This window comes from Callithrix jacchus, chromosome 1 (assembly GCF_049354715.1).
Source record: "Callithrix jacchus isolate 240 chromosome 1, calJac240_pri, whole genome shotgun sequence".
Lineage (NCBI taxonomy): Eukaryota > Metazoa > Chordata > Mammalia > Primates > Cebidae > Callithrix > Callithrix jacchus.
In genome coordinates, this window is record NC_133502.1 from 216,000,947 (window position 1) to 216,023,839 (window position 22,893).

General features: G+C 50.4%; 1 protein-coding gene across 17 annotated transcripts in view; it reads left to right on the forward strand.

Moving 5' to 3' along the window:
* The window catches only part of TBC1D22A (TBC1 domain family member 22A), a 508,739-nt gene that overhangs the window by 417,998 nt on the left and 67,848 nt on the right, over positions 1 to 22,893 (forward strand). For 8 of the 17 annotated variants that reach the window (XR_013524311.1, XM_078343915.1, XM_078343917.1 and 5 more), the window contains one exon: positions 6,549 to 11,260. The exons of the other annotated variants lie outside the window; for them this stretch is intronic. Coding sequence is in view for 7 of the 8 variants with exons in the window: in XM_078343915.1 (XP_078200041.1) it covers positions 6,549 to 6,677 (129 nt within the window). In the remaining variant the exon portion in view is untranslated. Of the gene's footprint in view, positions 1 to 6,548; positions 11,261 to 22,893 lie in introns of those variants that run through there. 17 annotated transcript variants of the gene reach the window in all.

The following is a 22,893-nucleotide window of genomic DNA, read 5'->3' on the forward strand; positions in this document are numbered from 1 at the left end:
GTGCTGATTGGTCCATGGGTGGGCTTGGAAAAAGCACCATTCCATTGAATAAAGGGCATCATTCAAAAGGAACCTATTGAAAGAGAATGGGTAAGATGGGGATGGAAATTCTCACTCCAGTCATGGACTCTATCCAGAACTGACAATTTGGTGTTCAGGCTCTAAACTGTCCTTGGCTTAAAGGTCAGGTTTCACCCATCCCTGTCTGTCTAGGACCTTGTGTGTCTCCTGTCCCTGTCACTGTTATCCCATTTTACAGATGAGGAAACTGAGGCACAGGGGCTTGTGAGACTTGCTCAGGGTTGTGTAGCTAATAAATGCAGGACTGGGATTTGAACATGGCCATGGGGCACCAGCAGACATGCTCTTAGTTGCTTCACTGGACTCTGCAATGTTCACTGACCAGCAAGTGCTGTGGGCTCAGTTTCGGGGACATAGGGACACACAGACCTGTTGATGTAGTGGAGGAGACTCTGGGGAGAACGGCAGGGACATATCTGCCATGCTCATGGGGTCAGGCAGCAGTGGAGGTGGGCTTGGGCCCAGCACACCCGCCATCTGATCCAGTGATCTTGTTTCCCCTCACTGCTGCCCATTGTCACGTGAGCCTCAGCCCTGGGCCAGCCACTCAGAGCCCAGGGTCTCAAGAGGGAACCCAGGGCCTTCAGTCACCACCCGCCCACTGTCCTGGAGCCTGGGGCCTAGGACAAGGGCACGTTACCAACTCACCTTTCCTGGGAAGGCCTGGCCTGTGGGGGAAGTCAGTGTCCTCCACGGATGGCACTAGGATTCCTTTGACTCTGGAAAAATAAAACCCTTTTGGTAAGAAGCAGCAAATCCATGGTGTTATCTGCTCTCACCATCAGGAGCCTCACCTGTTGGAACCTGCCCAGGGCAGGAGTGAGCAGCAGGGTGGCTTCTAAGTGGGGTTTACTGCTGTGTGATCCATGGGGGGAACTGTCAGAAACATCCTAGCTTGGCTTTCCAGCTCCACCCTGTGTCACACTCACTGAACTTTTAGGGAGATGCCTTTGCCTGCATGGTGGCATGTGAGCCAGGGCTCCACTTTTGCCCGGGTGATATTGGCAGGGGCCTCTGGCCTTTGACTTCAGCAGAGGCTGCCTGGCAGGAAGGATGAGCAACTCTGTCCCCTCATGATGTACGAGAGTGTCTGGGGCACACCCAGGTCGCCCGCCATCCTGAGGGCCAGGGCATCCCTCTCCCGAGGCCCCACTTCCAAGGTCCCAGTTGCTGGGGCTGGGACCAGGACACTGGGCAGTGTTTGAGCTCCCTGGGTACTGACAGATGTGTGGTCAGAGCCGTCAACCTCCAGGCCATGCGGCGAGTCTGCTTCTGTTGCTTTTGATCCCTCACTGACCACAGACCTCACAGCCTTTGCAAAGGGCCTTTGCAGACATTCCACATCCACTGGGAGGATTCTCGGGATGCAGGCTGATGGAGAAAGGCGGGGTGCACTCCACCCTGCCCTCTGGCCATGGGTGCCACAGGGACCAGGGCAGGGAGTGGATCGCAGAGGCCTGATGCCACCTCGACTAGGACGGCATCAGCAGCAGCAGAGCCCCCCTGGACTTCCACATTCGCAGAGGTGGACATCAATTGTTGATGGAAGAATTAAGAAGAGAAACGCAAGTGCCGTCTCTAGTTTTCTGGGCCAGGCCCTGGGCAGGCCTGTCACCACCCTGCCCCCCCAGACACCGTCACTGCTGGGAGAGCCGTGTCCCCGAATATGACTGAGATGGCTTTGCTGGTGGTGGCCCCTCCGCCTGCCTGGTGTAGATGATGCAGAACAGCTCTTGCCTAATAAATGTGCCGTGTTTCCCAGACGGGAGACATCTTGGCCTAGTGCATAAATAAGACAAGCCTTTTTAAAAAAGAACTCTGTATTTAAGGACGTGTTTGGCTGTGTTCGCTGCCTCCTGCAAAGGTCACCCAGATAGATTTTTCCTTCTTTAGCATTGCAGGCTGTGAAGAGTTGGGCATTTCTATTCTCCCTCCATCCAGTGAACCTGGGGGACTAAATTAGATTCTGAAATTGAGTAGGTAAGTTACCATAATGGGAGGGTATTGCTTCTCACCTTGCAAGGAGCGAGGTCATGATAATATGAAGCGAAGTGGATTAAAAATAAAACCAAAGGTATTTATTTATGACCTGCTCAGAATTGGATTGGCATCCATGTAAGTCGCATCTAATGGTGAAAGACCGCAGATTGATGTTGATATGTCCCTGGGGACTTTTAGCCAGTGAAATTTGCTCCCTGAATTCAATTTAAAGGCCTACAGAAAGTATCCAAAATGCAGAAGGAAATGGAATTGAGGAAGTGGGGGTGGAAGCCCAGCAACTGCAAAATAGCAGTTGGAAGATGGTCCTGGTGTGTAACCCTCCTGTTGTGGGATGGAGAGAGGACGGTCCTGGTGTGTAACCCTCCCGATGCGGGATGGAGAGGGGACGGTCCTGGTGTGTAACCCTCCTGATGCAGGATGGAGAGAGGACGGTCCTGGTGTGTAACCCTCCCGATGCGGGATGGAGAGGGGACGGTCCTGGTGTGTAACCCTCCTGATGCAGGATGGAGAGAGGACGGTCCTGGTGTGTAACCCTCCTGATGCGGGATGGAGAGAGGACGGTCCTGGTGTGTAACCCTCCCGATGCGGGATGGAGAGGGTCCTGGTGTGTAACCCTCCTGATGTGGGACTGGAGAGGGGACGGTCCTGGTGTGTAACCCTCCTGTTGTGGGATGGAGAGGGGACGGTCCTGGTGTGTAACGCTCCCGATGCAGGATGGAGAGGGGACGGTCCTGGTGTGTAACCCTCCCGATGCGGGATGGAGAGGGTCCTGGTGTGTAACCCTCCTGATGTGGGACTGGAGAGGGGACGGTCCTGGTGTGTAACCCTCCTGTTGTGGGATGGAGAGGGGACGGTCCTGGTGTGTAACGCTCCCGATGCAGGATGGAGAGGGGACGGTCCTGGTGTGTAACCCTCCTGATGCGGGATGGAGAGGGGACGGTCCTGGTGTGTAACCCTCCTGTTGTGGGATGGAGAGAGGACGGTCCTGGTGTGTAACCCTCCCGATGCGGGATGGAGAGGGGACGGTCCTGGTGTGTAACCCTCCTGATGCAGGATGGAGAGAGGACGGTCCTGGTGTGTAACCCTCCCGATGCGGGATGGAGAGGGGACGGTCCTGGTGTGTAACCCTCCTGTTGTGGGATGGAGAGAGAACGGTCCTGGTGTGTAACCCTCCCGATGCGGGATGGAGAGGGGACGGTCCTGGTGTGTAACCCTCCTGATGCAGGATGGAGAGAGGACGGTCCTGGTGTGTAACCCTCCTGATGCGGGATGGAGAGAGGACGGTCCTGGTGTGTAACCCTCCCGATGCGGGATGGAGAGGGTCCTGGTGTGTAACCCTCCTGATGTGGGACTGGAGAGGGGACGGTCCTGGTGTGTAACCCTCCTGTTGTGGGATGGAGAGGGGACGGTCCTGGTGTGTAACGCTCCCGATGCAGGATGGAGAGGGGACGGTCCTGGTGTGTAACCCTCCCGATGCGGGATGGAGAGGGTCCTGGTGTGTAACCCTCCTGATGTGGGACTGGAGAGGGGACGGTCCTGGTGTGTAACCCTCCTGTTGTGGGATGGAGAGGGGACGGTCCTGGTGTGTAACGCTCCCGATGCAGGATGGAGAGGGGACGGTCCTGGTGTGTAACGCTCCCGATGCAGGATGGAGAGGGGACGGTCCTGGTGTGTAACCCTCCTGATGCAGGATAGAGAGGGGACGGTCCTGGTGTGTAACCCTCCTGATGCGGGATGGAGAGGGGACGGTCCTGGTGTGTAACCCTCCTGATGTGGGACTGGAGAGGGGATGGTCCTGGTGTGTAATCCTTCTGATGTGGGAATGGAGAGGGGACGGTCCTGGTGTGTAACCCTCCTGTTGTGGGACTGGAGAGGGGACGGTCCTGGTGTGTAACCCTCCTGATGTGGGACTGGAGAGGGGACGGTCCTGGTGTGTAACCCTCCTGATGCGGGATGGAGAGGGGACGGTCCTGGTGTGTAACCCTCCCGATGTGGGATAGAGAGGGGATGGTCCTGGTGTGTAACCCTCCCGATGTGGGACTGGAGAGGGGATGGTCCTGTTGTGTAACCCTCCTGATGTGGGACTGGAGAGGGGACGGTCCTGGTGTGTAATCCTTCTGATGTGGGAATGGAGAGGGGACGGTCCTGGTGTGTAACCCTCCTGTTGTGGGACTGGAGAGGGGACGGTCCTGGTGTGTAACCCTCCTGATGTGGGACTGGAGAGGGGACGGTCCTGGTGTGTAACCCTCCCGATGTGGGACTGGAGAGGGGACGGTCCTGGTGTGTAACCCTCCTGATGTGGGACTGGAGAGGGGATGGTCCTGGTGTGTAACCCTCCTGATGTGGGACTGGAGAGGGGACGGTCCTGGTGTGTAACCCTCCTGATGCGGGATGGAGAGGGGACGGTCCTGGTGTGTAACCCTCCTGATGTGGGATAGAGAGGGGATGGTCCTGGTGTGTAACCCTCCTGATGTGGGACTGGAGAGGGGACGGTCCTGGTGTGTAATCCTGATGTGGGACTGGAGAGGGGACGGTCCTGGTGTGTAATCCTGATGTGGGATAGAGAGGGGATGGTCCTGGTGTGTAACCCTCCTGATGTGGGACTGGAGAGGGGATGGTCCTGGTGTGTAACCCTCCTGATGCGGGATGGAGAGTGTTACTCTCAGATGGTAAAGGGGCCTGTGTCAGCGAGGGCGGGGCTGGTAACTTGCGGACCACAGCTGCAGCACAGCCAGGATGAGAGCCCAGGCTACCTGTTCATGCTCTGCGCCTGCACAGCTCGGCTCCTCCTGTCTTTGTCCCTGTGGAGAGCTTGCCACCCTTATCTGCAGATGAAGGGAGTGTGGCTTGGAGAACCAGGCCCTCTGCTCAGGACCAGGTGGACAGGGAGACAGGATGTGAATGGCAGAGCCCAGCTGCCCGTCATTCCCCTCCATGACAGTCTTGCTGGGCTGTATTTTCTCAATGCGGGCAACATGGACAGCCTGAGCTTGTGGTCCTCCCTGTCCCTTGTCTCCTGTTAGGAGCTGGGGAGGGTCAGTTCAGCACCCTCGGGGCTCCCCAGCCACCTGCCTGACTTCCTGGATCTGGCTTCTGTTTGAGATGAGAGGTAGAAGTAGGGGAGCCTGCAGGTGGCTCCTGGGGGCAAATTCCCGAGGACCAGAGCCCACAGGGCCATCGGGGCAGTGTAGACCCCTCCCTCAAGGATTCTCCCTGGCTTCATGACAGAGCCTGGGCTTGAGCTAGCCCTGACCTGGTGGTCCTGTTTCTCTTCTGAGAACCCCACCCCGGGATGCTGTCCTGGCCACTCCACCCTCTCTCATCCCTACTTCTGCCAAGTTCCTGTATGTTCTGCCCGTCCTTGGTGGGCCGCCAGGCTGCTCTGGATGTGGGTGTGTTCACGTTGTGGGGGTCTGTCAGAGAAGATGGTCGTGGGGGTCCCCTGAGGCCCTTTGCTTTTCCTTCCCAGCCCCGGCCTCAGTGGAGGTAGGTCAGCTTCCATCTCCTCAATGTCCACATCCTGGCTTCCAGACCATGAGCTGGACGGGAGCACTGGACTCACTGGGTGGGCACACCGCTCTGGAGACTGTCCCCCATGTGTCTTTTGGGGGTGGGACTAAGTGACCCCATAGCCCACCTAAGCTGAGACACGGTCCAGCTGCAGGCCAGAGGTGCCACCCAGTGAGCCTGGTGTGTCCACCCAGTGTGCCCAGTGAGCTTGGCATGTGAGCGCCCAGTGCCCCCCGCCCTGTGCTGGCTGTGCTGCTGGCCTTACGTGCATTTTCCCAGTCTGTCCAGCAGCCCTGACAGCCTGGCAATGGTGGCCCCATTTCACAGAGGAGGAAGCTGGGCCTCGGGATGGAGTCCTTATCCCAGGGTACCAGGCTGGACCGTGACCTGAAGCCGGATTTGGTGGAGCCCCGCACTCCTACCCACTGGCATGAGGCAGGCATGGAAGAGGGACCAGGTGGGGCTTTGTGTGTTCCTGGGCTCCCTGGGAGGGCCTGAGGCGGCTCTATTCTGTGGTCTCCACACGTGTGCTTCAGCTGCTGACTGTGCTGGTACCCAGAGGGGTCTCTTAATGCACAGAAATCTGTGCTTAGTGGCAGTGCCACTAAGGTGTGGTGGTGCGGTACTTCCCGGGCTGACGGAGGCACTGGGGAGTGGGGAGCTCCTGGGCAGGGCCTGCAAAGCTGCGGTGGACTCCTGAGAGCTGGGTCTCCCCATGAGCGGCTGGAGATTCAGTTAAAAGAAGTGCTAGGCGGCCCCTGCCACACCATCTCAGACCTGGAGCTGCACAGTGGACTTCCCGCCTGGCTGCTGGGATGGGGCAGGGGCTGTGGGGCGAGGCCTGGGCCCTGCTGTGGTCGAGCAGGGAGCAGCTGCTGGTGGGCGAGTTTTCCTGGGTCACCCTGCCCTCTCTGTAGGTCACCTCCTCTGACCTGGGCTTGTCTCTTTCCCTCCAGGAGCTGCTGCTCTTCCTCCAGAACCTGCCCACAGCCCACTGGGACGATGAGGACATCAGCCTATTGCTGGCCGAGGCCTACCGCCTCAAGTTTGCCTTCGCGGACGCCCCCAATCACTACAAGAAATGAGCTTGGGCCCCCTCGCAGCTGGCCTCCCTGTTCCTGGTGGGTGTCCCACCTGCCTGGCCGGTGGGAGGCCCCTGTGAGCTGGTCCCGGGCTGCCTAATGGCCTTGTGGTGTGGCCCCACCCTCCAGGTGCACTGGCGAAGATGGGCCCCAGACTTGGTGCAGGGCTGACAATGACAGGGACAGCCTCTGTTTTCTGAGATACCAAAGAGAGCCAGGGGAGGGTCCCGGCTTCGGCGGCCAGAGGCAGGTCAGGGTCCCCTCGCCCTCTCCCTGGAGTGTCCTTGCCAAATGACTGCCTTCTGTACCCCCCAGTCTGGGGCAGCCTGGGAGGCAGACCCTCTCGGGAGGCCTGCTGTCTGGACGCCGGTGCCGGAACGACGTGGTGGCCATCTCATACCTACTCTGAAATGAAAAACTTCCATTCTGTTGAGTGAAAGAATAAAGTGTAGACAAAATATAGACCAAGACATTGCGCTGACCTGGGATCTCTGCTGTGAGATTGTCTCACAGCCAGTGGGTTTCGCCACTGCCGGCCCCTTCTCTCTGTGTTTTCCCGCTTGCTTGGTTTAAACATGACTAGGAAGCTGAGAGCCGGAGTCCGAGCCGTGAGCCCGCCGAGCACCTGGGAGGCCACAGCACCGAAGGCTGGGAGCGCAGGAGGCCTCTCGCCATCGCCTAACTTTTCGCCTCGAACCTCTTACACAAGAGAATCCCCCCACCTCCCTGAGGTCCAAGGCCAAGTGGCCCCGCCATGCAGTTAAGGGCTGGCCTCAGACAGAGCCCCTGGAGGCCTGCACAGGCCGTCTGGCCATGTAGGGCTGGTAGACAGGCAGGGGTTTGAGGCCCTGTCATCAGAGCGCTCTTCCCACTGCAGCCTGGCTTGGAAGTGGAATGAGCTTTTAGAGGCTCCCCGGGACACACTGTCCTTGTCCAGATCTGCTAGGCGGAGGGGAGGTGGGACAGTTTCCACTGTGGACTGGTTCCCACCATGGACCAGTTTCACTGTGGACCAGTTCCCGCCATGGACCAGTTCTGCTTTGGACCGGTTCCCACTATATACCGATTCTGCCCTGGACTGGTTCCACTGTGGACTGGTTCCCGCTGTGGACTCATTCCCGCTGTGGACTGGTTCCGCCGTGGACTTGTTCCCGCTGTGGACTGGTTCCGCTGTGGACTCGTTCCCGCTGTGGACTGGTTCTGCCGTGGACTCGTTCCCGCTGTGGACTGGTTCCGCTGTGGACTCGTTCCCGCTGTGGACTGGTTCCGCTGTGGACTGCTTCTGCCATGCACTGGTTCTGCCATAGACTAGTTTCTTGGGGCTTCAAGTGTGGAAGTGCCAAGACCTGGCCCCTGCCCAGGGCCCTGCTGGGGCTGTGTCTGTGGCCCCAGGGGCTTCAGGACTGGCTCCCCAGCATTCCCTTGGGTGTGTCACAGGCCGCATGGCCCCTGGAATGTGGGCAGGGCCACAGCCACAGCCTCTCTGATCCCTGAGCCCAGGATAGGCTCATGTCCTCGGCGACCTGCTGGTGACCCACTTCTCAGACTCTCCTCTGTCCCTCAGGAGCAGCTGTGTCCCCTCCCAGGCCCTGGGACACTGCCAGAGACTATGGGACATACAGGCATAAGTGATGTGTGTGTTCCTGCTTCTATTTTAAAAATCCAGGGTCATTACACACAGCATGGAAATTAGCACAAAGTGCTGTGCAAATGTCAAAAACTCCCAAACTAGCAACAGGACCGGCTTGCGTCCGACCAGATTCGGGCACACCTTGCCCCTGCCTTCCCTGCACCCGCCCCAGGGTCAGGGGTTCCCCAGACCAGCCACACCGCCTCCTCCTGCCGCCTCCTTTTCTAGTTGGGGAGGGGATTCCGTCACAGGAATAGCCACCCCACGGCCATGTGGAGGGAGCCCCACATTGCTCAGCTGAGATCAGCCCTGGGAGCAGCCCCTTCTGTAGCTCAGATCACACTGTGTGGCCAGAAGGTTGGGGACACACCGGACCTGCTTCCTAAGGTGGTTTTTTAAACAGGAAGCTCCATGGAGTTCAGCCCTGTGTGCATTTCCACATGTATGTAAACACCGAGACCGAACATGAGGGGTGTTGGTCATGGCCTTGAGTCTGAGCAGATCCATCTGGAATGTTCCAGGTGTGTGTCTGGACGTGATGAGCTAAAAACACTGAATAAAGATCTGAGCTCAGTGTCATCGCCACGCACCAGGCCTGGCATGGGCACAGCGGCACCCGTGGCCTTGTGGCCACCTGCTGCACCTCTCGGGGAGATGGGGAGGCAGCTGCACAGGTGGTGCTGGGATGCCACTTGTCCGAGCTGGGCAAGACTCAGACATGGATCTGACCCCTGAAGCCCAGCTCTGCACTGGCTGGAACACAGGAGTGGGGAGTCCAGGTCGTCCTCTCCCAGGCTCCTGCACGAGGGACCTCCCCTCGGGCCACATCTGGTCAAGCACCTGCTGTGAAAAGGGCTGTGCTGGGTAGGACCAGGGTCTGGCTCTACCCCTCCCTCTCCTGGAACGCACTTGCCTCGCCCCCACCCACACACTGAAATCCCCTCCTTGCCCTGTGTTACTGAAACAAGGCCCTTTGAGCCTCAGTTTCTCAGGGCAGCTTTCCAGGTGCCCCACACCCCTCTGGGTACCCCCATCTGGGTGCTCTGCCCTTGGGTGCCCCACACCCTCTGGGTGCCCCACCCTGGGGACCCTCCCTCAGCAGCACATGGCTTTCCACTGCCTATGCTGTCCACTGACTGGGTGTGGGGTTCCTGTCCCCACGGGTGCGCTGGTGGCTCCACAAAGTGGGAGTAGCCCCTTCACCTCTCTTTCCCCTGCGGCCCAGTGTGGAGCTGAGCCAGGTAGGGCTGCCTTCCTGGGCTCAGTGGCCTGGGGTATGGGTTGACATCACTGATGCTTGGCTGTGGCCGCAGGATCCTGGGCTGCAGGATAGAGACTGGCTGAACCCCGCAGCCAGCAGGTGTTGGGCTCCTGACTCCAGGTCACAGCTCAGCAGCTGCCATTCGCCTTCATGGTTCCCTGGAGTTTGCAGCTCAGCAGTTGGCTCCTCAGGCCCAACTTGGGGTCTTCGCAGCCTGTGCACACCCTGCTCTTGCTGGTGCCCCAAGCCCAGGGGCCCTAGGATCAGTCCCTGACCTGTGGTGGTTCCTGTCCCATGCACTCACCCAGCCCGGTCCCTGGGAGAGGCTCGGCCTGTCGGCACCACTGCTGTGCCCTTGCAAGGTCAGATGCGTCGGGGAGTGTTGGGATCCTGGGGAGTAAGAGACAGGGAGTCTGGGTGGTTTGTGCTTTTGGAAGAGCTAGAAGGTGGGATACTGTGCAGTGTCACTGATGGATGGAAACGGGAGGAACATTACCTGTGTTTGAGCAGACCGACTCTGATGAGGCCTTGGCAACAGGCTGCAGAGTGCAGCGCACCCAGCCTCCCTGCCATCCTCCAGAGCAGGAGGCTCCTTGCTGACCCTGTGGCCCCAGGGATCTGCTCTCAGGGCCGCAGTCCTGTGGAGTTTGCCAGAGACTCAGTCCCCTGAGGGTGTGGGCCTCCCTGGTCCCTGCCCACTGTTCCTGTCCTCTTTCAGCCCCAGCCCCTTGGCTTCCCTCCAGCACTGCACTTTGCCGTTTGGGATTTTGGGATTTTGGGCTTTTGGGTTTGACCCCACTCAGCTGCGAGGCCTCTCCATACCCACCCTGCAGCTCCATGCCATGAAGGGTCCCCAGCACAGGATGGCCTCCACACAGGAGTGCATGCGGCCACTTAGCTGGTCCTGTGTGAGGAACCCAACTGGGGTCCATTTTGTTGATAAGATGCGGCTGGTTCTTTTTTTTTTTTTTTTTTTGAGACAGGGTTTTGCTTGTCAAGGCAGATTCAGATTCTTTAGCACACGGAGTTCGTGGGAATTGACACAAATGGGCACAGTGCACAGGGCAGCTCACAAAAGTGACGCCAGCGGCCAGTGAGATGTTCACATCGCCCGTAGTTACAGAAATGAAAACATTCACCAGCCATCTGCCTCCACCAGTGCTAGCTGCGTGACCTTGGGCTGTCTGTGATCATCTGTTACGCGGCGATGGAAAACAAGCACCCCCTCTCTTTTAGCCTGTATTTTTTTCTGAATATTTTGCAGTGATTTTTCATTGTTGCTGTTTTTACATTTAAACTGTGAAGTATCACACTAACAGAGGTGGCCACGACACAAACCTAGCTCTCGGAGAATTATCACAAAGCAGACACCCCGTGTGGTACGGTTTGGCTGTGTCCCTGCCCGGTTCTCGTCTTGAGTTGTAGCTCCCATAATTCCCATATTGTGGGAGGGTCCTGCCCGGAGATAACTGAATCACGGGGGCGGTTTCGCCCATACTGTTCTCATGGTAGTGAATGAGTCTCGCGAGATCTGACGGTTTGTAAGGGAAACTCCTTTCGCTTGCCTCTCATTCTCTCCTGCCGCCGTCTATGTAAGAGATGATGATGTGCCTCCTTGCCTTCTGCTATGGTTTGTGAGGCCTCCCCAGGCACGTGGAACTGTGAATCTATTAAACCTCTCTTCTTTGTACATTACCCAGTCTCAGGTATGTCTTTCTTAGCAGTGTGGGAGTGGACTAATACACCACATAGCCACCACCCTGCTCAAGAAATAGAATATGACCCACACTGGATCTCCCTGTGTGCTCCCCTTTCCCAAGCGAAGGCTCACTTCCAAAGCACCCTTTAGTTCTGCGTATCCGTACGCTTTATTATATGAATGCAGTTATACCGTGTACACGCTTGTGGACAGCTCTTCTTGCTCGGCTTTCTGTTTGTGGGAATATCTGTGTGGTAGTAAGCGTGGTTTCTTCTTTTCCGTTGCTGTATAGTTTTCCACCACATGAAGGTTGCAGTTTGTCCCTTTTACTCCTGATAGATGGATTGTGTCCAGTTTGGGGTCATCATAAACAGTGCCCCTCTGAATATCTGTGTGCGTGTCTCTCAGTGGATGTGGACAGGTGCGTCTGGTTCTGTTGTTTTCTTTCCTCTAAAAGTGGAATTGCAGAGCTGGAGGGTGTATGTGCACCCTTCCCTCTAATAGATCATGACAAACGACTTTCCAAAGCACCTTTCCCGGCTCACGTTTCCACTGGCAGGTCAGTGGTTCTCGTTTCTCCACATCCTCCCTGATGCTGGTTGTGGTTGGTCTCAGCCCTTCTCATGGGTGTGTCTGCCACTCTGGGTAATCTGTCCTTCCCTGCTGCTCACAGAGCTGCCTACCTGGCCTCTCTCAAACCTCCCATCATGGGGCGGCATCTATTTCCTTCCTGCTGCAGCCAAAAGAGATGGAAAGAGACTGGCTTGGGATTTCGTGTTACGCTGTCATCATAAGCATTTTCTCATATCATTAAAATTCTTGAAAAATGTGATTTTAATGACTACATAATATGCAGTTGCATGGATTAATGTAATTCATTCCTTTATTATACATCAAGTCGCTGCTATTTTTCTCCCATAGCAAATGTTGCTGTGATAAATGCCTACATTTCTGGATATTTTTTTATAGTAGATTTTTAGTAGCAGGATTCTTCAGTCATTATATCCTATATTTCCTATGCAAATATAGGAGTCAGCAAAATCACTGCAGCCCTCTCCCCTCTCCCTTGCAGCCCTCTCCCCTCTCCTCTGCAGCCCTCTCCCCTCTCCCTTGCAGCCCTCTCCCCTCCCCTCTGCAGCCCTCTCCCCTCTCCCTTGCAGCCCTCTCCCCTCCCCTCTGCAGCCCTCTCCCCTCCCCTCTGCAGCCCTCTCCCCTCTCCCTTGCAGCCCTCTCCCCTCCCCTCTGCAGCCCTCTCCCCTCTCCCTTGCAGCCCTCTCCCCTCCCCTCTGCAGCCCTCTCCCCTTCCCCTGAAATGGCGGCAGGTCTGCTCATCTGGCTTAGAAAATATAAGTTTGAGAAATTGTTAAAAAATGTAAAGATATCATTAGAAGTAAGAGTGTGTGACTTCCAGGAGACGGGAAAAAGAAACAGAATGCGCAAAGTTGAGAAGGCAAGAAAAGAGGTAGGAATAAACGCAAAGAAAAATTATGGCAGCTGTGAAATACTAAGTACCACACCCAGCAAGTTCAGATACGATCATGATACGAAATTTACACTCACCTACTCCCAAAAGGAGAGATACCTTTAAAAACTCCAGAAAAGCCAACAATGTACCCCTGATGAGAGATACACCAAGACTAAAAATTTGTATTTGTTTGAAATGGAAGGATGGAAAAATATGGGGGAAATACTGCCCACCTCCCCAGATGTGGTTGGAATATTTGTATTCCCCCAAGTCACATTCAAAAGCATTAACAAAGACAAAGAGGGTATTTCAGGTGATCAAAAGTGCTTCACTCAGTTGTGGACCTGTATAAATATAACATAAACGAGACAAAAATGGATGCAATTATGACGAGATACTGACCTATCCACAAGTATAATGGGAAATTACAACTCACCTGCAGAAATTGATGGACCAATGAGAAAAAGGTTTACAAAGAAGACAGTCAAAATTATTAAATATGGAAGCAAAAGTTATTGGAGTAGAAAATAAAAAAATAATGGAAATGACTGAAAAAGTTGGCTTTTAGAAAGGACTAATATTGGAGGCTCGAGAGGAAGCATCTTTGTCTGTTCTGCAGTCGGTGTATCTCCAGCATTCAGGACCAGCCTATAGGAGGGGCTGAGTAATGTCTGTTGAATCATAAATAGGTAAACTCCCAAGGATTAATATCCAACTGTAACATTTAAAAAGGGAGGTGAACCTGCAGGTGCTGAAATAGTTTAAATATTATCCAAAAAACTATAAATCGTTCTATAAGGACACATGCACACGAATGTTCATTGCAGCACTGTTTACAATAGCAAAGACTTGGAACCAACCCAAATGCCCATTGATGATAGACTGGACAGGGAAAATATGGCACATATACACCATGGAATATTATGCAGCAATCAAAAAGGATGAGTTCGTGTCGTTTGTAAGGACATGGATGAATCTGGAGAACGTTATTCTCAGCAAACTCACACAAGAAGAGGAAATAAAACACCGCATGTTCTCACTCATAGGCGGGTGATGAACAATGAGAACACATGGACACAGGGAAGGGAGTACTACACGCTGGGGTCTACTGGGGGGAATAGGGGAGGGACAGCGCAGGGGTGGGGAAAGGGGGAGGGATAGCCTGGGGAGAAATGCCAAATGTGGGTGAAGGGGAAGACGGCAGCAAGACACACTGCCATGTGTGTACCTATGCAACTATCTTGCATGTTCTGCACATGTACCACAAAACCTAAAATGCAATTTAAAAAATAAAAAATAAAAATAATTTTTAAAAAAAGCATCAAGAGAACCACAAAATCAAGCCAGAGAGTTGGAGGAAATAATTGCAGAAGACATACCCGATAAACAATTGCTATCTAAAATTTTAAAAGAAAATTTAAAACTCAAAAAACAAACAGTCCAATTTAAAAATGGGAAAAAGATCTGGATACCTCACCCAAGAAGATACACAGACAGCAGGTAACCATAGAAAAACATGCATAGCATATTGCAAAATATGCTCAACAATGAAATACCACTACACATGTATTAGAATGGCCAAAATCTGATATAAGCAGGAAAGGCAGAGCAAGATGGCAGAACAGAAAGCTTCACCAGTCATCCCCTCGCACAAGGATACCAAGTTAACAGCTATCTACAGAGAAAAAAACACCTTTGTAAGAGCCAAAAATCAGACACACCTAGACAGAAGGGAATCCACTGCCTTGAAGGAAAGGACCCAGTCCTGTCAGCATTCATCACCTGCTAACTGAAGAGCCCTTGAGCTCTGAATAACCAGCAGTGATGCCCAGGTGCATCAAGGGCCTTGGTGAGCCTCTGAGACTTGCTGGCTTTGGGTACCAGCACTGCCACAGGGAGTTAAAGCATCAAGTGGCTCTTTGAGATCCCACTTCTGGACTCGACTCTTGGGTGGCATTTCTGGGCTAGCCCTGTCCCAGAGGGGAGCCCACTGCCCTGAAGGCTTTAGGTGGCTTGGAACAGAGACAGAGACTGTGTATTTGGGAGAAAGTAAGGGAAGAGAACACGAGTCCCTGCCTGGTAATCCGGAGAATTCTCCTGTATCTTCTCCAAGACCATCGAGCTGGTACCTCTGTAAGTCTGCAAGCACCACAGTGCTGCTGGGCTTGGGTGCCCCCCAAAAGAGAAATGACTTGGATCACAGCACTCAAGTCCTTTCAAATAATTGGAAAGCCTTCCCAAGAAGAATGGCTCCAAACAAGCTTGGACAGTGATGACTGAAACAAGTATGTAACTCTTCAATACCCAGACATGGAAGAACACCTGCTAACATCAACAGCATCCAGGTGTTGACCCCACCAAGTGAACTAAACAAGGCACCGGGGACCATCCTGGAGAAACAGGTGTGTGCCCTTTCAGACAGAGAGTTCAAAATCGCTGCATTGAGGAGACTCGAGGAAGTTCAAGATAACAGAAGGAATTCAGAATTCTGTCAGATACATTTCACAAACAGTTTGAAATGAACAGTGATGGGAAGAAATTCTGGAGCTGAAAAATGCAGTTGGCATACTGAGGAATGCATCAGTATCCTTTAATAGCAAAATGATTCAAGCAGAAGAATTAGTGAGCTTGAAGCAGCCTATTTAAAAATACACAGGAGAAAAAGAAAAAATGCGAAATAATGAAGCCTGCCTACAGGATCTAGAAAATAGCCTCAAAAGGGTAAATCTAAGAGTTATTGACCTTACAGAGGAGGTAGAGAAAGAGATGAGGTAGAAGGTTTATTCAAAGGGATAGTAACAGAGAACATCCCAAACCTAGAGAAAGATACGAATATCCAGGAACCAGAAGGTTAGAACACCAAGCAGATTCAACCCAAAGACGATTACCTCAAGGCATTGATCACAAGGTCAAGAGATCGAGACCATCCTGGTCAACATGGTGAAACCCCGTCTCTACTAAAAATACAAGAAATTAGCTGGGCATGGTGGCACGTGCCTGTAATCCCAGCTACTCAGGAGGCTGAGGCAGGAGAATTGCCTGAACCCAGGAGGCGGAGGTTGCGGTGAGCCGAGATCTCGCCATTGCACTCCAGCCTGGGTAACGAGCGAAACTCCATCACACACACAAAAAAAATAATAATCAAACTCCCAAAGATCAAGGATAAAGGATCCTGAAAGCACAAGAGAAAAGAAACAACGTACAGTAGGTCTTTAATCTGGGAGAAGACTTCCCAGTGGAAACCTTACAGGCCAGGAGAAAGGGGCATGACATTTAAAGTGCTGAAGGAAAATAACTTTTACCCTAAAATAGTATAACCTGCAAAAATATCCTTCAAACATGAAGGAAAAACAAAAGACTTTCCTAGACAAACAAAAGCTGAGGTATTTCATCAATGCCTGGCCCATCCTCTAAGAAATGCTAAAGGCAGTACTTCAACCAGGAAGAAAAGGACATTGATGAGCAATAAATAATCACCTGACGACATAAAACTTACTGGTAATAGTAGGTACACAGAAAGACACAGAGCATTACGATAATAAAACTGGGGTGTGTACACTGCTCTTATCCTAAGTAGAAAGGCTAAACAATGAACCAATAAAAAATTATAACTTCAACAACTTCTCAAAACATAGTAAAACAAGATATAAATACAACAAAAGGTTAAAAAGTGGGGGGACAAAGTTAAGGTGAGTTTTTGTTTTCTTTTTGCTTGTTTCTTCATGCAGTCTGTTGTTTTCAGGTTAAAATAGTGGCTTATAAGAGTGTTTGCAAGCCTCATGGTAACCTCAGAACTACCTCAAAGGGTGGTTTTGCTTTTAGCTCTTTGAGGAATCACCATCCTGCTTTCCACAATGGTTGAACTAATTTACACTCCCACCAACAGTGTATAGGTGTTCCCTTTTCTCCACAACCTTGCCAGTATGTGTTACTTTTTTGACCAGAATACACATTCTTTTTCTCAGCATATGGATCATTTTCAAGGACAGATTATATGTTAGGTCACAAGTCTTAAAACATTTTAAAAAATTGAAATAGTGGTAAGCATCTTCTCTGGCCACAATGGAATAAAACTAGAAATTAATAGCAAGAAGAATTTTGAAAACTACACAGATACGTGGACATTAAACAGTATGCTCCGGAATGACCAGTGGGTCAATGAAGGAATTAAGGAGGAAATTGAAACATTTTCTGAAACAGACGGTAATGGAAACACAACATACCAATGCCTATGAGAGGCAGCAAAAGCAGCACGAAGAGGGAGGTTTATGGCTATAAACTGTAACTGAGCCTACATCAAAACAGGAAAACCTTCAACTAAACAATCTAATGGTGCATCTTAAAGAATTAGAAAAGCAAGAACAAGCCAAACCCGAAGTTAGTAGAAGAAAAGAAGTAATAAAGATCAGAGCAGAAATAAATGAAATTGAAAGGAAAAAATTACCAAAGATTGATGAAACAAAAAGTTGGTCTTTTGAAAAGTTAAACAAAATTGACAAATCTTTAGCTAGACTGAGAAAAAGAGAAGATCCAAATAAATAAAATTAGAAATGCAAAAGAGACATTGCAGCTGATACTGCAGAAATTCAAAGGATCATTAGTGGTTACTCTGAGCAACTATATGCCAATAAACTGGGGAATCTAGAAGTCACAGACAAATTCCTAGATACATAGAACCTACCAAGATTGAACCAGAAAGAAATAAAAAACCTGAACAGACAAATAACATGAAACAAGCTTGAAGCTGTGATGAAAAGTCTTCCAGTAAGAAAAGCCTAGGACCTCATAGCTTCACTGCTGAATTGAGCCAAACATTTAAAGACGAACTAATACCAATCCTCCTCAAACTATTCCAAGAAATAGCGGAGGAGGGAATGTTTCCAAACTCATCCTATGAGGTCCAGTATTACCCTGATACCAAAACCAGACAAAGGCACATCCCACCAGAGGCTGGGAATGGTAGTGGAGGGTTGTGTGGGGAGGTGGAGATGGTTAAAAGGTATAAAAAAATTAGAATGATTAAGACCTACTATCTGATAGCACCACAGGGTGACTATGGTCAATAATAACAATTGTGTATTCTAAAATAAAGAATGTAGTTGGATTGTTTGTATCTCAAAGGATAAATGCTTGAAGAGATGGACACCCCATCCTCCATGATGTGCTTAGTTCACATTGCATGCCTGTATCAAAACATGTACCCCAGAAACCTACTGGACAATATCTCTGATGAATATTGATGCAAAAATCCTCAACAAAATACTAGCAAACCAAATTCAACAATACGTTAGAAAGATCATTCATTGTTACCAAATGGATTTATCCCTGGAATGCTAGGATAGTTCAACATATAAAAATCAATTGACATGGTAAATCATATCAAAAGAATGAAAGATTAAAAACCATGTGATTATTTCATTATTTGCTGAAAAGGTGAATGTTAAAGTGTCCATACTACCCAAAGCAATCTACAGATTTAATACAACCCCTATCAAAATAATGAAGGCATTCTTCACAGAAATAGAAAAAAAAATCCTAAAATTTATATGGAACCACAAAAGACCCAGAATAGCCAAAGGTAGCCTAAGTGAAAAGAACAAAATGGGAGGAATCACATTACCTGACTTCAAATCATACTACAGAGTTATAGTAACCAAAACAGCATGGTACTGGCATAAAAACAGACACATAGACCAATGGAACAGAACAGAGAACCCAGAAACAAATCCACATGCCTACAGTGAACTCACTTTTGACAAAGGTGCCAAAAACATACACTGGGGAAAAGATAGTGTCTTCAGTAAATGGTGTTGGGAAAACTGGATCTCCATATACAAAAGAATGAAATTAGACCCGTATCTCTTGCCATATACAAAAATAAAAATAAACTAAAGACTTAAATCTAAGACCTCAACCTATGAAACTACTACAGGAAAACATTTGGAAAAATATCTCGGATATTGGTCTGGGCAAAGATTTCTTGAATAATACCCCACGAGCACAGACCACCAAAGCAAACATGGATAAATGAGATCACATTAATTAAAAAGCTTCTGCACAGCAAACAATAAAGTGAAGAGATGATCCACAGAATGGGGGAAAATATTTGCAAGCTATCCCTCTGACAAGGGATTAGTAACCAGAATGTATAAGGAGCTCAGACAACTCCACAGGAAAAAATCAAATCATCTCATCAAAAATGGGCAAAAGATTTGAGTAGACATTTCTCAAAAGAACCCATAGAAACATCAAACAGGCATATGAAAGGGTGCTCAACATCACTGATCATCAAAGAAATGCAAATCAAAACTATTAATACAGCGAGATATCATCTTATTCCAGTTAACATGACTTATATTCAATAACCAGTGCTGGGAAGGATGTGGAGGAAAGAGAACCCTTGTACACTATTGGTGGGAGTGCAAATTAGTACAATCACTGTGGAGAACAGCTTGGAAGTTCCTCACAAAACTCAAAATTGAGCTACCATATGATCCAGCAATCCCACTGCTAGGTATGTATATGCCCAATAGAAAGGAAATCAGCATGTGGAAGAGATGTCTGCACTCCTATGTTTACAACAGCCAAGATTTGGAAGCAGTTTAAGTGTCCATCAACAGATGAATGGAGAAAGAAAATACGGTACATATGCACAATGGAGCACTATTCAGCCATAAAAGAGGATGAGATCCTGTCATTTGCAACAACATGGATGGAAGTGGAGGTCATTATGGTGAAATAAGCCAGGAACAGAAAGACAAACATTGCCTGTTCTCACTTTTTTTATGGCATCTGAAAATCAAAACAATTGAACTAATGGACATAGAGAACAGATAGATGATCACCAGAGGCTGGGAATGGTAGTGGAGGGTTGTGTGGGGAGGCGGGGATGGTTAAAAGGTATAAAAAAATTAGAATGATTAGGACCTACTATTTGATAGCACCACAGGGTGACTATGGTCAATAGTAACAATTGTGTATTCTAAAATAAAGAATGTAGTTGGATTCTTTGTATCTCAAAGGATAAATGCTTGAAGAGATGGACACCCCATCCTCCATGATGTGCTTAGTTCACATTGCATGCCTGTATCAAAACATGTACCCCAGAAATATATACACATATGTACCCACAAATATTTAAAAAATAATTAGAAAAATAAAAGTAGAATGGCCAAAAGCCAAAACACTGACACCATCAAATGCTGATAAGGATGTGGAGCAACAGGAACTCCTGCTCATTGCTGGTGGGAATGCAAAGTGGTGTAGCCACTTTGGAAGACAGTTCGGCAGTTTCTTCTAAAGCTAATTGTAGTTTTATCATATATCCCAGGAGTCATGCTTCTAGATATTTACCCAATTGAGTCGAAAATGTTCAAACACAAAAAACTACAAATGAACGTTTACTTATAATTGCCCAAGCTTGGAAGCAACCAAAATGTCTTTCAATAAGTGAACAGATAAACAGACTATGGTATGTCCATGCAATGGGACATTCTTCAGTGATAAAAAGAAATGTGCTATTAAGCTGTCAAAAGACGTGGAGGAAATTTGAACACATACAGCTAAGTGAAAGAAGCCAGTCTGGAAAGGCTGCACACTATGACTTCCAGTATATGAGATTTTGGAAAAAGAAAAGCCACGGAGACAGTAGACACATCAGTGGTTTCTAGGGGCTGTGGGTAGTGGAATGAGTAGGCAGAGCGCAGAGGATTTTCAGGGCAGTGAAGCTGCTCTGTATGATTCTGAAATGGTGGGTGATACATACATTTGTCCAAATCCATAGAATGTGTAACAACAAGAGTGGACCTAATGCAGACGGTGAGCCTTGGGAGATAATGATGTGTGAATGTACCATCGGTTGTGTCTGTGAAATGTGCCTGGTGGTTCAGGGTGCTGGCCTTGGAGGGGGCAAATATGGATAGGGTTAGGTGGAAACTATATTTTCTGCTTATTTTTGTATGAACCTAAGACTGCTCTAAAAAATGTAGTCTATTAATTTAAAAAATTCTAAATCCTATGAGCAGAATTTGAAAATCTGACTGAAATGGGCAACTTTCTAGGGGAATACAAATTATAAAGACTGACTCCAAAAAGAAATAGAAACCTGAATAGATCACAAATCACTCAGTAACTTGACGGGGCAGCCTTTGATCTTTCCTTTCCAAAGACCTCATGCCCAGATGGCCTTATGTCACCTTCTTCCAAACGGGGATCAGAATTCAGGGCGTAAAAGAATGCATGAGATTGGGGTTGCTGACACAGCCGGGGTGGGCTCGAAGCCGTGGCTGCACCTGACCAGCCTCAGGCTACACTGGGGTCTTGCGTCTGTGGCTTGCTGGGTCTTCATTGGACTGTGAAGCTGGGTTTTGCTGCCTTGCAGTTGGCTTTTAACGTCTATGGTCTGGGCAGGGGCTCTGGCCCCTCAGAACTGCATAAAGCCAGCGGTGTGGACTTGAACTAAGACATGTCTTGGGGGCTGGTCCTCAGGAGCAGCTGCTGGCTGCTGCTTGACCTGCCCACATCCAGCAGAGGTGTGTGGGAGGCGGGGCTGAGGCGTCAGGGTCATTGAGAGGGGTCATTGCCTGCTGTTATGATTTTAGGATATGCTTACATCATGTCTGCTGGCTATGGGAGTTCACAGGGTCCCCAGGCCATCTATGTACTGTCTGTAAATCCTCAGGCCAGCTAGGCAGGCAAGTGCAGGGCAGCCACATTGTTTTCTGGTGGTTTTGAACTGGATTCAGACCTAAGGACGAAAACATGGAGGGGCCTGACCAACGTCTCCTTCAGATTGTTCTGGTTAATTAAAAACCTAAGACTGGCTGGGCGCAGTGGCTCACACCTATAATCCCAGCACTTTGGGAGGCCAAGGCAGGCAGATCACCTGAGGTCAGGAGTTCAAGACCAGCCTGACCAGCATGGAGAAGACCCATCCCTACTAAAAATACAAAATTAGCCGGGCATGTTGGCGCATGCCTGTAATCCCAGCTACTTGGGAGACTGAGGCAGAAGTGCTTGAACCTGGGAGATGGAGGTTGTGGTGAGCCAAGATCGTGCCATTGCACTCCAGCCTGGGTGACTAGAGTGAAACTCTTTAAACAAAAAACAAACAAACAAAACCCTAAGAAGTGGCCTTAGAGTTCAGTGGCCCACACTGGGGGTGGATTTCATTTTAAAACAAATTAGAACAGTGAGGTAGGGGGTGATGCTTGCAGTCAAGAGAATGTGGCATCTGTTTAGATGGAGACAGAGAAGCAGCTCAGCCGAGGTCTCCCCAAGCCCAAGACCTGAGGAGGAGGAGGAGCTGGGCTTCCAGGGAACAACGGAAGCAGGGGCGAGAGGGAGCCAGAGGTTTCCATGGGAGCCCAGATGCAGAGAAACATGGATGGGTGCCTCAGATGTGAGGCTCCAGGAAAAGGGGGGACGTTAGATTAGGACCAGTGACAGCCACCTACAGACCTAACGGGGACTGGGGAGGAAGGGACTCCTCCCTCAGGGGGACGGAGGGGTGGCACACACCCCAAGAGCCACCTTGGAGTCCAGAGACAGATGGGTGGGTCCCAGCTTAGAGATCTCTCATGGACAACATCCTGGGTGTGCCACGTGGCTGAAATACAGACAGGAGAGAAAGGTTGGAAACACCCTGACGTCATTCCATAGGAAATTAACACAGTGTCAAGTGTTCCTTCGCATGGCAGGGTGCATGCATGCCCGGTTAAGATGAGTAAGTAGGTTCATAAGGTCATCATGGAGACACCAGTAACACCAGTGAGAAAGCAGTGGGTCATGGAACAGGGTGCAGAGACAGCTGACCCCCACCTTGGTCACAGCTGGCCCCCTCCCCATGCTCACAGCTGGCCCCCATGCTCAAAGCTGGCCAGGGGGGCTCTAGGACCTCACCGGGACAACCCCAGCTGCCCTAGCACCAGTGAGGAGGCACCATCATTGTTCCCTTTCAGAGGGAACACGCAAGGCTCACAGAGACCACAAAGGTGCCCAAAGAGACACAGCCCCTCCCAGGCGCCGGGATGGGAGCTTGGGCAGGGGCAAGTTGTATATTTTTATTTATATTTAAATAATGATATAGGCCGGGCGCAGTGGCTCAAGCCTGTAATCCCAGCACTTTGGGAGGCCGAGGCGGGTGGATCCTGAGGTCAAGAGATC